This window comes from Anomaloglossus baeobatrachus, assembly GCF_048569485.1.
Source record: "Anomaloglossus baeobatrachus isolate aAnoBae1 chromosome 5 unlocalized genomic scaffold, aAnoBae1.hap1 SUPER_5_unloc_22, whole genome shotgun sequence".
Classification (NCBI taxonomy): Eukaryota; Metazoa; Chordata; class Amphibia; order Anura; family Aromobatidae; genus Anomaloglossus; species Anomaloglossus baeobatrachus.
Genome location: NW_027441798.1, coordinates 376,508 through 391,693, shown reverse-complemented (window position 1 = coordinate 391,693; position 15,186 = coordinate 376,508). Strand labels below are relative to the sequence as shown.

At 48.3% G+C, this 15,186-nt stretch overlaps 1 protein-coding gene across 1 annotated transcript in view; it reads left to right on the top strand.

The window, feature by feature from the left end:
* LOC142259028 (uncharacterized) overlaps window positions 1-15,186 on the top strand; it is a 125,846-nt gene that overhangs the window by 86,009 nt on the left and 24,651 nt on the right. Inside the window, exons 7-9 of the mRNA XM_075331564.1 lie at window positions 1,181-1,297; window positions 1,598-1,729; window positions 11,180-11,477. Coding sequence (XP_075187679.1) covers window positions 1,181-1,297; window positions 1,598-1,729; window positions 11,180-11,477 — 547 coding nt within the window. The remainder of the gene's footprint in view (window positions 1-1,180; window positions 1,298-1,597; window positions 1,730-11,179; window positions 11,478-15,186) is intronic.

Genomic DNA, 15,186 nt, shown 5'->3' with positions numbered 1-15,186 from the left:
CCTCCTATGGTAGAAATGCAGTCACGGCGTTATACACCATGAGAAACAGAGGTAGCAAGAAGCGGGATGAGAGGGCCTATCCAGTGTTGGAGATGCCGAAGGATTGGACATCTGCAACGAGATTGCAGGAGGGGCAGAACAGAAGAAACTGCGACAGCAGTAAAAGGGAAGCCCTCTCTGTAGCTAGGCATACGGTGAGGCAGAACTGAGAACCAATGCCCGAACTCTGCTCAGAAGGTCTGATTGTGGAGAGTCCTGAACTAGAGGTACAGTTTCCTTGGAAGAAGTTCGCGTGTCTGGTAGACACTGGATCAGAGGTGACGACTATGCTGGTGGAATATTTCCAGACGTATTTCAAGGAAGCTGCTAAACCAGAATCGGGGCATTTATTAAGCCTGAAAGCGGCTAACAATGAAGAGATTCCAGTAGTGGACATCGCATAGATGAAGGTGCAGCTGTGCGGACAGAAGCTGGTAACCAAGGGAGTGATACTAGTGAAAACGCAGGCAAGGCCAAATCTCCCGGTGGTCCTAGGGATGAACATCCTGAGGAAACTGGATTCTCTTCTGTTCGAGCGTGATGGTCCAGGATACAGGAAAAGAGCGATAACTCATAAGGTCACGCAGAGGGCCCTACAGCAGATGGTCCGTTTGTGTGGCATACAGCAGAGTTCAGCGGGAGGAAGAGCAGTGGGAGCGGTGTACATCTCACGTGGCCCTGCTGTCACTATCTCTCCGGATCAAGAGAAGCCGGTGTTGATGCCGGTGGGGACCCATAGGAAGCTGAATGGTGTGGAAGTAATTTTGAAGCCAGTGAGACAGTCCGAAAGCATGGGAGGCTTCATGATTGCCAGGACGCTGGCCACTGTACAAAATGGGAGGGTGTCTGTGAGGTGCCTGAACTTGCAGAGCCATGAGGCGACTTTGGTGGCGGGCTCAAAACTGGCTGATGTGTATGTGTGCGGTGAAGAAGTTCTCCACAAGAATCAGTTTACGTTGAAAGGAAACTGCCAGACTGCTTGCATTCTGTCGATGTGGGCAGCAGAAGAATAGTCACCCACGCCCATGTGGAATGCTAAGAAGAGCATAGAGCTGATGGGGATGGATATAACCCAGCTAACACCGGAACAGGTGTAACAGCTACAGACTACCCTATGGGAACACCAGTCTGCCTTTTCAAGGAGTGATGAAGACTTTGGCTGCACAAAGGCAGTGGAACACGAGATACCCACAGGGGACGTGGCCCCAATCCGAGAGATATCGCCAGATTCCCCCGAATCTTTATCAGGTGGTCAAGAGTATGTTAGCGTAAATGTTGGATAATGGTGTGATCCACCCGAGTCAGAGTCCCTGGGCTGCGCTGTTGTACTGGTTCGGAAGAAGGACGGGTCCATACAGTTTTGTGTTGATTACCGCAAGCTGAATGCGCAGACCGTGCGTGAATCATACCCGTTGCCAAGGATTGAAGAGTCTCTGTCTGCTCTGGGAAAGGCAAAATACTTCTCCACATTGGAACTGGCTAGTGGCTATTGGCAGGTACCCATGGCAACTAAGAATCGTCAAAAAACAGCTTTCATCCTTCCCATGGGACTCTACAGGTTTAATCGAATGCCTTTCGGACTGACTAATGCCCCGGCCACATTTCAGCGACTGATGGAGTACGGTCTAGGCGATTACAACTTTAAATCTGTCTTGATATATCTAGGCGATGTAATTATATTTGGAGATTCGTATGAACATCATCTGGGAAGCTACGGCAAGTGCTACATCGGCTAAAAGACAATAGACTCAAGATGAAATGTGCCGCCCCTGCAGCGTTCAAACTGCTTGGATCCAGGGTCTGCTGTGGCTTGTAGGTCTCCGGACCCGGGGGCTCGCAGCCACTTCATATGGAAAGGGGGTATTTAGAGGGGATAAGAGTTTGTGACGCCACCCGTGGTTCGCGGTAAGGGGAGTACCACCGCTGCCGATGGTGGGGCAGCCAGATGACGACCCCCCTCCATGGGTAGGGGAGGCCCCGGGACTCCGAACGGTGGAGGTGTAGGGCAGCGCAGTGCTAGTTGGAAGCAGGTGAGAACAGCGTACTCACTCATGCAGTGTTGGTAGTGATGCAACCGCAAAGCAGACTCTGACACAAAGGTAAACCAAGTCTCCGGGTGCCGCTGCCTCCCTGGGGGAGCTCGTCCAGCAATCCGCTTCCTTTAATGTTGCTAGTGGTCTTGACCTGCCTCCTTGCACTAGTTTTAGGTGTTTTCGTGTGACCCCCTCGGCTTGCAGCTTTTAGGGTCCGCTTCCCACTATTAGGTAGAGAAGCTGTGCTCTCGATGGCTGACACTTGGGATTTCAATGGGCTGCATGGGTTGGAAAGCCCTATCACCTTCGTTGTGGTGGTGCCTTCGTTCTCTGAGCTCTTGGGGACAGTTCATAGAGATACTATCCTCCACAGGTTAATTACCAGGTTGCATGAAGCTACTCCCTGATCTAGGATCCAGTGCCCTACCGTGCTCGGTACCGGTTCAGTTACTAGGTACTCTGGTGCCGACCATTCTCGAAAACTAAGTCTGGTTCCTTTCTCCAATACCCTGCGACCGGGTCTCCGACTCCTCCGGTCCCAGACCACCATCTGTGACCTAGCCAAAGTCTCCCAGGGAGCTCCAACTCCCTCTAGCTCCTCACTCTCTGAGGGCTACCACTGTTCTGACTGTGTCCCTCCCACCAGTCTGTCTGACCCCTAGGCGGGTGGCCCTATTCCAGCTAGACCACTCACTGGTGTGCCTGCCCGGGTGTGGTGTAAGGTGACTAGGGTTTGAATGCTGATGGAAGCAACATCAAAGTTAGGATCCCAGAACCATGGAGGGTGGGTTCTGCACCAGTAAGAAAAAAGAGGGTGCAGTTCCCTGTGACACCCTGACTAGTTCGGGGGCGTCACACAAACCCAAGAAGTATTGCTTGTTCGAGACCCAGATTGAAAATATCTGAGACATGTGGTGTCAGCGGATGGGAGGCGTCCGGCCGAGAGCAAGATACAGGCTTTCCAGGAGTGGCCCACTCCCAGAACTGTGAGAGACGTGCGGGCCTTCCTCGGTTTGGCCGCATACTATGGTCAGTTTGTGAAAGACTTCGCTAAGATGTCTGAACCATTGAATGAGTTATTGAGGGGGACATCTCAGGGCCCCAGGAATCAGCCTAACCAATGGACCAATTGAAAACAACAGGCATTCGACCAAATTTGGGCCGCTCTCATACAGGCACCTCTGTTGGCATATGTTCACTTTGACCGGCCCTTTACTCTGTATACGGACGGAAGTCTGCATGGGCTGAGAGTAGTGTTGGCCCAAGAGCAAGAATGACGGAAGAGGGTGGTCGCGTATGCCAGCAGATCCCTACGGGACACTGAGCGCAACCCTGATAACTATACTTCTGTTAGGTTGACCTAACGGTCACAGCTGTTGCTAGCGATGTCCGAATGCGGAGAGAGTACCGGTAACCCCCCTCTGCTATTCCAGCCTCAATGAAAACAGGCAGACGCTGTTATACACATAAGACCTGGAGATGTGCGGCTCCCAAATAGAACTGTATTGATTTTTGTTTACATTACAAGGTTATACAAAGTTGATTAGGGCGTAACTATGCAACATACATGTTCATTAAAGGCGTGAATTACAGGTTTCCAGCAAGAAAAATTAACATAATGACTTTCATTCCCATAACAGTCTATGACACTTCTTCCCATAATAAGATGTTTTTCAGTTGTTTCTAGGTCAAAAAATTCTGTGTCCTTGAATTGTTTTCAAAGTCTTTTACGTAAACAAGTCTGGTTGCGCTCTTGCAAAGGAGAATGAATTTCTATTATTTTTCTAACCAGTAAAAATTAACCCTTTCCTCACAATTCGTTCAAACTGGAGATGTTAGCCCTGGTGTGGGCCATGACCGAAACATTTGCTGAGTATCTGTTGACATTGGAGGTTTTTGTGATTACAGACTATAACTTGCTGGCGCATCTGGTGAATGCCAAACTGAGAGCGTTAGAACAGTGATGGGTGGCGCGAATGTCCAAATTTAATTACCCGATTCGGTTCCGATCCAGCAAAGGGAACTCCAATGCGGATGCCCTGCCACAGGTAACGCGAGATACGACAGGGTGTGAGGTAGACGAAGATATCGAGGGTACCGAAATTCCTAACCTGAGGTGATTACCTGAGTTTGTAGATCTGGCACGTTCAAGTGGGGTGGTGACACGAGTAGTCAGATTGGCCCATTCTTGATGAGTCTTCCCCAGCAAGCTACAGAACTTGGACCCCTGGCTGTCATGAGTAAAGAGGTGGGTGAATCAGAAAACTTGGCCTGATGTGAAAGCTAGACCTCAGCTGAGCTCGGAGAAGCAAAAGTTACGGCAGTGAGACAGACAGAGGGAGTGTTGTATCGCTGGATCTACTTACCGGCTGAGTTAGAGTACCGATGGCAGGTAGTAATCCCATCCTTAGCAGCCCCAGACATTGCTCACGAGGCCAATACCCAAGGTGCTCACCTTGGGCCTGAAAAAACTTTATCGATGGTTGCACCGATTTGTATACGCTCTCGGCTTGGAAGAAGTTGTAAGGGAGGTGTATGCTAGATGCCGGCCCTGCGAGTTGAATAAGTCCCCTGAACAAAGGGCCCCTGTTCAAACCATCGTGACTTTCGCACCGCTGGAGGTGTTAATGGTAGATTACCTGACCATTGGGTATTCTAGGAGTGAGCACCATTCGTGCCTTGTGATGACTGATCACTTCACAATATTCGCCAGACCAGACCGCTGAATCCGCAGCGGACGTGATCTGTAAGTGTGCCGCCCTCGTGCCAGCAGCCGGCGCTGCTCTGATCCGGATATATGGTACGGCTCGATGGATCCTGCCGGTCCTGGTGGTCACGCAGACACTCCCGACTAAAAGGGGACGTATTTGTACGGGGATGGTAGTAAACTGTCTGTAACGCCACCCACGGTGTTTGGTGAGATGTGCCACCAGTGCTGCTGTTGTGGGAGACCCGGGGTGATGGGATGGCAGCTTGTTGTTAACCCCTCCGTGGGTAGATATGGTGGCCCCTTGGACCCGGTGACTTGGTGCTGGGGACGGTGATGGCAGGGACCGGTGCACCTGGTCAGACCAAGGAGTCTCAGCTTACTCACGATTAAAGAAGTCAGACAAGTCCATTGGTTAACAAAGGTGATGGTGGCTAGCCCCCGCGGTCGGGTGTATTCTGGTCCCCCACCCGGGTTGGTGGTCTGTATCTCTTCCCTCTGCCCTGTGCTGTAGTGTTGTGGACTTCCCGGTCTGGAACGTGGGAGTCCGCTCCCGGTAATACTGTTGGGAGCCGTGCCCGCTGATGCTGACCCGTGGGATCTACAGGCTCCGATGGATGCCTTATCCCTCTCTGTGGGTGGTTGTCACTTTTCGGGACTTAGGTTGGGACAGGACCTATAATCCTGCCCTGCCCAGATTTTGGCAGCGACAAGTAAGGGGTTAAAAGTTGCAGGTGGAAAGCAATTCCACTCGTAACGTGCAGGCACACATGTCAGCTGTTGAAATAAGCTGATATGTGCGCAGATCGCTGCGGCCTGCCAACGGCAGGGGGCGGGGATTAACCTCACACGATCCATGACGGATATATCCATCATGGGTCGTGAAGGGGTTAATTCAAGACTTAGTGGGGAAAAAGGACCGGGTTCTGCCCACTGGAATATAGCCTGCTCTACGTAAGAAAGCTAAATCCTAATGGGCAAACGGACCAGGTCCCAATGAGTGCTTTAATGTAAGAGTTAGTGGGATAAAGGACTGGGTCTTTCTGCCCACTGGGATTTCTACTGTTCTACAGTATATCAAAAAGCTAAATTGTAGTGGGCTAAAATCTATCCTGTGACTTCTCCCAAACAGTTTCACCCCATTGCTTCTAGTCTTTCCTTGTGCAAATGAGAATAGGGCTGACTCCTCTGCAGTGTGAAAGCCCTTGAGATAGTTGTCGATGGCTATTAAGTTTCTTCTATGTTTTAATTTTTCAAGCTAAACATTCCCAAATCCTGTAACCGTTCCTCATAGGACATGGTTTGTAGACTTTCACCATTCTGGTCGCTCTTCTCTGAACTTGCTCCAATTTGTTGATGGCTATTTTAAGATGTGGTGCCCAGAATTGCAGATGAGGTCTGACCAAAGAGTAGAGAGTGATAATTACTTCATGTGATCTGGACTCTGTGCTTCTGTTAATACATTCCACAATTGTGTTTGCATTTTTTGCTGCTGCATCACACTGTTGACTCATGTTCAGTCTGTCATGTATTGGTATACTATTAGTAGTACTAGATTTGAAAGTGTTGACATAATTTTTTTTCACATAGGCTAAGTGATGTGGAAGACTACATTCTAAGCCAGACCTGGGCAAGGGGCGGCCCGCGGGCCACATCCGGCCTGCCTACTCTCTGTGACCGGCCCGCCTGGCTCAGGGCGTCCTTGCTGGCTGGTCAGTGATGAGGGCAATCTGACCTGTTGTCTGGAGCTCCAGGCTCCAGGATGCCCGTGGTCAGATTGCCCTCATCACACGCTGTGTGCCGGGCAGGGAACAGAGGACAGATCCTGCAGCTCTGCACAGTCAGTGCAGGCAGCGGAACGCAGGAATCTCTCCTCTGTTCCCTGTCCGGCAACCTTTCTCTGTGACACACGCGTGCCCTGATGTCGTCAGTACGGCGCACGCGTGTCATTTGAAAAGTTCCCGCCCGGCAGGAGAAGAAGCTGCAGCGGCGGGGCCTGTACGGAGAGAAGCAGCGGCGGGGGCTCCTAGGAATACAACGTTGGCGCAGCCTGGGCATGTGAAAGAGAAGATGCTCAGCGGGGGGCTCGTTCGGAGGTTCCTGAGGAGGGGACAATAAGAAGAGAGAGGTGAGTGGTTACTAGTAACCTGCGGGGACAATGGGTGGGGGGGGTTAACTGTTGACAAATATTTGGGGTGTAGTGGTTTAGTATATGGGAATGTAGTTTTACAGGTGTGGTATATGGGGGGGTGTAGTATATAGTGGTGTAGTATACAGGGGTGTACTGGTGTAGTATAATACAGGTGTATATTGGGGTGTAGTATAATACTACACCCCTATATACACCTGTATTATACTACACCACTACACCCCTATATACACCTGTATTATACTACACCCCTATATACACACCTGTATTATACTACACCCCCATATGTACACCTGTATTATACTACACCCCTATATACACCTGTATTATACTACACCCCTATATACAGCTGTATAATACAGGTGTATATAGGGGTGTAGTGATGTAGTATAATACAGGTGTATATAGGGGTGTAGTGGTGTAGTATAATACAGGTGTATATAGGGGTGTAGTGGTGTAGTATAATACAAGTGTATATAGGGGTGTAGTGGTGTAGTATAATACAGGTGTATATAGGGGTGTAGTGGTGTAGTATAATACAGGTGTAGTATATAGGGGTGTAGTATAATACAGGTGTAGTATATAGGGGTGTAGTATAATACAGGTGTAGTATATAGGGGTGTAGTATAATACAGGTGTATATAGGGGTGTAGTATAATACAGGTGTATATAGGGGTGTAGTATAATACAGGTGTAGTATATAGTGGTGTAGTATAATACAGGTGTATATAGGGGTGTAGTATAATACAAGTGTAGTATATAGGGGTGTAGTGATGTAGGTTATCACAGTTGCAGTATATAGTGATGTAGTGGTGCAGTTTATTACAGGTGTAGTATATAGTGATGTAGTATATTACAGGTGTATATAGGGGTGTAGTGATGTATTATATAGTGGTATAGTATATAGAGGTGTAGTTTATTACAGGTGTAGTGTATAGGGATGTATATTACAGGTGTAGTATGTGGCGGGTGTAGTGATGTAGTATATGGGAATTGTGTGTGTGTATGTATGTATACATTGTGTGTGTGTGTATATGTATGTATGTATGTATGTATGTATGTGTATATATATATATATATATATATATATATATATATATATATATATATATATATATATATATATATATATATATATATATATATATATATATATGTAGAACAAGATGAAGAAGGATCCAGCAAGGCAGAATGACTCCAAAGGGCAACAAAAAAAATAAATAAAAAATAAAAAAAAACAACTTTTGTTGCCCTTTGGAGTCATTCTGCCTTGCTGGATCCTTCTTCATCTTGTTCTACACATGTTGGAAGTCTCCCACTTCGGGTCCGTGCAATAAGGAGAACAAGGAGGCGGGGGCTTGAGCTCAGACAGGTGAGCTGGTCTACAACCTTTATTTCAAAATTATATATATATGTGTATATATATATATATATATATATATATATATATATATATATATATATATATATTTATATTTATTATATTAGTCCGGCCCTCTAAAACTATCCAAACTTCTCATGCGGCCCCATGGGAAAATTAATAGCCCACCCCTGATCTAAGCTCTTAGGTTGCATGTACAGCAGCTGACGCAGTGTCAGCCCGCCTGTGGAAATGCGAGTTTGCTCTGCAAGAGAATGCAGAAGTCCGTGCCTACGATCAGGGTTCGGGGCGCTACCAACTTTTGCTTTTTTTCTCCCTGTGGAGAACATTCAGGCCACAGCAACAGAAATTGACATGCTGCGGCTCAGAAAGCCACACCGTATATCAATTTATGGAGCAGAGAAAAGAAGCGCAGTGGGCAGGAGATTTCTATAAAACCATCAACTGTGCTTGTACTGTACAACACAGCATTCCGGACGCGGAAAAACACGCTACTTCCAAAACGTTGCAAACACTGACTGTGCACATACCCTTACAGTCACAAACCAGATTGAGCATGGTCTTCACTGCTGTAGTGTTCTATGCTGTTTGGCTGCAGCTGTGGCATCACTTCAACATTGCTGCAGCCAATCACAGATCTCCATGGCTCATCCGACGTAGCTGGAACAAGTTGCTAAGGTCAGTGATTGGCTGCAAGAGATCAATGTCTTAATGAAGACACTTCTGAACTCATGTAGTGGTACTAAAGTTTCCTATTGTTGTGTTACACATGGGATCAAAGGGAGAAAAAAAAAAGAGTGAATGGGGGCGTGGCCTGGCAATGGCACGGGTTAGATGTGTGTGCTGAGAGCTCTGAGCACCCACATGGAAAAGAGCTGACTACCGTGCTAATTCAGGAAGAGAGGTGACCCCAGCTGGGAATGGTGTGCGAGGGAAGTGCCCACAGATCTCCATCGGGCAGTTTGAGGACTGGGACGATTGTGCAGAAGGACTTTTGGGGCATAACTTGCTGGAGCAGCGTGGTGACAGGCCTGCGGCCTAACAAGATCCTCTACCTACTGCTACACCTCATGGTCAGTTCCTGAGTGCTCTGGGCGCCTGTGGCAGACTTCAGTCCAGGGCTCCTCCATCGGGTCTCCGGTGGATGTGAGCGGGGCCGCTGAAGAGGACAAAACCTGCCCCCTGCTCTGAATCAGGGCACCTGAGTGAGCAGCGACATGACGAGCACCTGCCGTGCAGAAGCCAGGGTAAGGCTGCTTTCACACCTCCGGTTTTTGCAATGCGGCACAATCCGGCACTTTGCAGGAAAAACTGAACCGTTTTTTTTTTGCTGGCGGTTGCGTTTTTCCTGCATAGACTTTAATTAGTGCCGCATGGGCTCGCGTTCCGTCCGTTTTTTGCCGCATGCGGCAGATTTAGCCGATGCGGCGGCCGGATGGAACGTTCCCTGGCACGTTTTTTGCTCCGGCAAAAAAAACCGCATCGCGCCACATCCTACCGATGCGGCGCTTTTTCCAATGCATCCCTATGGATGCCGGATGCAGCGCGATGCGGCAAAAACCGCATCCGGCTGCCGCATGCGGTTTTTGCCACTGCGCATGCTCAGTAGCATGCTGCAAGCTGCAAAAACCGGACGGGCCGCATTTAAAAAACTTATGCAAAGGATGCGGTGTTTTCACCGCATCCGTTGCATAGGTTGCACAGCCGGATTGAGCCGCACCGCTAAAACCGTATGTGTGAAAGCAGCCTAAGCTGGATCAGCAGATTTGCATACAGCTTTGTGCACCCAGGGGAGCATCATGCAACTGCTGAACAAAGGAGACTGTGGGGGTTAATTATACAGCTGAACAGCCTATTGTCAAGCATACAGATATCCCCTGGTGTTAAGGTCCAGTCACACTAAGCAACTTACCAGCGATCCCAACAACGATAGGGATCGCTGGTAAGTTGCTAGGAGGTTGCTGGTCAGATGTCACACTGCGACACTCCATCGATCCCACCAGCAACCTGACCTGGCAGGGATCGCTGGAGCGTGGCTACACGAGTTGCTGGTGAGCTCACCAGCAACCAGTGACCAGCCCCCAGTCTCCTAGTTACAGCACACATCGGGTTAATTAACCCGATGTGTGCTGCAGCTAAATGTGCACAGAGCAGGGAGCAGCGCACAATGCTTAGCGCTGGCTCCTTGCTCTCCTAGTTACAGCACACATCGGGTTAATTACCCGATGTGTGCTGCAGCAAAATTTGCACAGAGCCGGAGCCGGCACTGACAGTGAGAGCGGCGGAGGCTGGTAACAAAGGTAAATATCGGGTAACCAAGGACAGGGCTTCTTGGTTACCCGATATTTACATTGGTTACCAGCCTCCGCAGAAGCCGGCTCCTGCTGCCTGCACATTAGTTGTTGCTGTCTCGCTGTCACACACAGCGATCTGTGCTTCACAGCGGGACAGCAACAACTAAAAAATGGCCCAGGACATTCAGGAACAACCAACGACCTCACAGCAGGGGCCAGGTTGTTGCTGGATGTCACACACAGCAACATCGCTAGCAACGTCACAAAAGTTGTTCGTTAGCAGAGATGTTGCTAGCGATGTTGCTTAGTGTGACGGGGCCTTTATCTTGGTATTGAAAGCTGAAGCCCCAGCAGGGTGTGTTATCTCCCCTAATTTAATTTAGCTGTCCTGCATTATAAAACACTCTGTGTGGTCTTGCTAACCTCCTAATGATAAGGAGAAGTAAAAGAACATTACCCTCACCATCCCCACACCAGTGGTGACTCCAGGCTCAACCTCCCTGAAGGGCATTCAGAAATTCTTCAAAGAGGGAAATGGTCATTGCAAAAATACAGATAACAACATGGCGTCCACAGCTCCTCCCAAAGCACCGGCCACAACACAGCAGAAGGAACAGAATACAGGAAACAGGACAGCTCTTGCCCTACAGAGAAGAATAATAGCACTCACTCTCAGGCAGCTCCTGGGGCAACTCTAAATGAAGCATCTTTTATGCAAGCGTCCCTTATGATTGAAGAAATTAAGGATCTCAGGTCCCGAATGATGAAATTCCATACCAAAGTTGATATGGAAGGATATATAGCGTCGCTTGAGAATCTTTATAAATCTGAAATACAAGCTTTAAATGCTACGGTGACACAGGTATCGGACAAGGTATCTCAATTGGAAACCAACTTAACCTCACTGGCAGGGGAACAGACGACACAGAGGGAGACCTTTTAGCTCTTCATTCAAAACTGCTGGACTATCTTTTTGGCGCGGTTGAGGATCTGGAGAACCGCAACCGACGCACTAATATCAGGATTCGTGGTCTTCCAGAAGCTGGCTCTGCATCAGATTTGCTATCCACCCTCAGAGGTATATTCAATTCCCAGCTGAGGAAAGAGCCCACAGAGGAACTGTTGATTGCTAGAGCACAACGAGCTCTACGGCCTCATAACCAGGACTCCGACAATCCCAGAGATATTATTTGCCGAATCCATTATTTTACTATCAAAGAAGAAATAATGAAACGGGCCAGGATCAACAGTCCATTTGATTTTGATGGCTCCTGTCTGTAGTTCCTAGCGGATTTGTCCAGAACTACGCTGTCCAAGCGTAGAGCTTTGCGACCAATCCTGGAGGCATGGAAGAAGAGGGGTATCCCCTATTCCTGGGGATTCCCTTTTCAGCTGCAGGTCCGAGATCAAAGCGGAGTGGTGTCTCTGAAAGATCCGAATGGTTTGCCAGACTTTCTGACATGCCTGGATCGCCCTCCAATCTCAATTATGGACTGGCAGACCTTCCCGTTGGCACCCCTGGAGCGTGTTAATGGCCACAGACAGGGGTGTAACGATCGTGGTCGCAGAGGTCACCACTGCGCCTGGGTCCGCAGGGTTATAGGGGCCCGGTAGCCGCTCTGTAGAGCCGGCTCCTCTCTGTAAGAGAGGAGATGCGCTGTGTAGTGGCCAACTATGTGACTGCCAGGAGGCCGGCGTGTGAGTCAGGGGGGCCCGGTGTCAGCAGGGGGCAGAGGGGTCCCTGACCTGGAGAGGCCCACCAGGCGTTTCTGAGCCGGAATCCATCCTGCCAGGACCTGTGATGATATCACACCCATGTGACTGTGTGGGAGGAGACACAGGATTGCCAGGCAGAAAGCATCAGAAGATATCGATTCCTGAAGGAGATTGGGACACATGACTGCTAATGAGAAAATAGGGGCCATGTTGGGGAGTGGGGGTGCAGGGTAAGTGGCATATGAGGGGTGCAGACTGTGACAGAAGGATGTGAAGGGGTACAGAGTGTTTGAGAGGGGTAGGTTGGGGTACAGGCTGCGTGAGATATGTGGGGCAGGGTGTGAGACATATGGGGGTATAGTGTGTAATATGGGGGTGCAGGCTGTGTGGGGTGCAGGCTGTGTGAGATATGGGGGTGTAGTGTGTGTGTGATATGGGGGGAGCAGGGTATGTGAGATATGGGGTGTAGTGTGTGATATTAGTGGCACAGGGTGTATGGGGGAGCAGGGTGTGTGATATGGGGGGTGCAGGCTGTATGGGGAGCAGGGTGTGTGACATATGGGGGTGTAGTGTGTGTGATATGGGGGTGCAGGCTTTATGGGGAGCAGGGTATGTGGGATAGAACACTACAAAGGAGGTGAAGATGAGGCATAACGTGGAGCTGGAGATGTAAGGGACTTTTACTGTAGAGTGTGAATGGTGAATAGGGGTGTTCACACCGTATACAAAGTGATGGCACATTATGCGAGGCAGTAAGGACAGTGTGAGGCCACAGTATGAGGGGAGCAGTATATGGAGGACAGTGTGAGGGCACATTGTGGAGGCTGTAGGATGTGAAAAGGGGTCACAATATGGAGAGGGGGTAGTGTGGTGAGGGACACGGAAGATGTGAACAGTGTGGAGGCCATTGCTTATATCACAGGTCTTGCCTCCTGTCGGTATACTCACTGGCGGCTGTTGTGGGCAGCCAGCGGTGAGTTCCGCACATGTCAGCTGATTTGAACATCTGACATGTGCAGCTATCAGGCATGAGTGGATCCGCTCTCCACCCGTGCCTGTTAACCCCCTTACACCGTGCTGTCAATGCCACAGCGCGCTGTACATCCCAGCTGCGGTAAGCGCTCACTTACCTGGCAGAATTGGAAGTCACGTGACATCATCACGTAAAGCCGAGGGTTGCCATGGTAGCACAGAGTCATGTGATGACTCCTGTAGCTGTCATGAGTCAGTTCCTCTTACACCTGGCAGACCGCCGGGGGAAGAGGAGAGCAGCTTTTCTGCAGATCAGAGCAATGCAGCAGGGGGACTAGTATTAAAAATTAAAGGGTTAAAAAAATATGCACAGATTTGGTATTGCCATGTTCAGAAATGCCCGATCTGTCAAAATGTACAATCAATTAATCTGATTGGTAAACGGCGTAGCGGCAAAAAAATCCAAATGCCAAATTACATTTTTAGGGCACCACAAAATGCAATAACAGGCGATGAAAACGTAGCTTCTGCCCAAAAATGGTACCATTAAAAACATCAGCTCGAGACGCAAAAATTAAGCCGTCACTGAGCCATAGATGCTGAAAAATGAGCGCTACGGTTTTTGGAAAATGACGCAAAAAATGCGCAACTTTTTTGGACAAAAGTCAGATATTTTTTTTAACCCTTAAATAACAGTAAACCTATACATGTTTGGTGTCAACAAACTTGCACCGACCTGAGGCATCACAGCGACACATCAGTTTTACCATATAGTGAACACGGTGAATAAAATATCCTAAAAACAATCATGCAATCGCACTTTCATTTGCAATTTTTTGGCACTTGGAATTTTTTTTGCTGTTTTCCAGTACCCTATATGGTAAAACTTATGGTTTCATTTAAAAGTACAACACGTCCCGCAAAAAACAAGCCCTCATATGGAAAGATTGACGGAAAAATAAAAAAGTTACGGCTCTTCATTAGAAGGGCACAAAAAACAAAAATGGAAAATCGCGCGGGGGTGAAGGAGTTTATGAGAATGGATGGTTTTACGGATATTTTTCATAAGGAAATACAGTGTGGCGGCCATAAATCATGGTGGAGGGATGGTGCAGTGGTCATAGTACATGAGTGGGACAGTGTGGGGGCCATGTGTCATAAGGGGGACAATGCGGGGTCACTTTTTTGTCAGGGGCATAGTGGGGGAATTATTTTTTTTCAGGTGCACAGTATACGGTTATTTACTGCACAGTATATGGGTTATTTCGTGCACAGCATGCGGGTTATTTAGTGCACAGTATACGGTTATTTAGGGCACAGTATACGGGTTATTTCGTGCACAGCATGCGGGTTATTTAGTGCACAGCATGTATGGATATTTTTTATTTAAGTGTAATAATGACACTGTTATTTTTTAGGGCATCGTGTTAGGATCTGTTGTGGAAAACCAGAGAAGATGGAAGTCAGCGGAGACGAGTTGTGGATGTCCAAGGTCATCATGGCGTCTGGACCAGATGAAGAATGGGATGAGACCATTACAATCTGAGAAGGAGTCACCAATAAGGTACATACAGTTAGGTCCAGAAATCTTTGGACAGTGACACAATTTTCGCGAGTTGGGCTCTGCATGCCACCACATTGGATTTGAAATGAAACCTCTACAACAGAATTCAAGTGCAGATTGTAACGTTTAATTTGAAGGTTTGAACAAAAATATCTGATAGAAATTGTAGGAATTGTACACATTTCTTTACAAACACTCCACATTTTAGGAGGTCAAAAGTAATTGGACAAATAAACCAAACCCAAACAAAATATTTTTATTTTCAATATTTTGTTGCGAATCCTTTGGAGGCAATCACTGCCTTAAATCTGGAACCCATGGACATCACCAA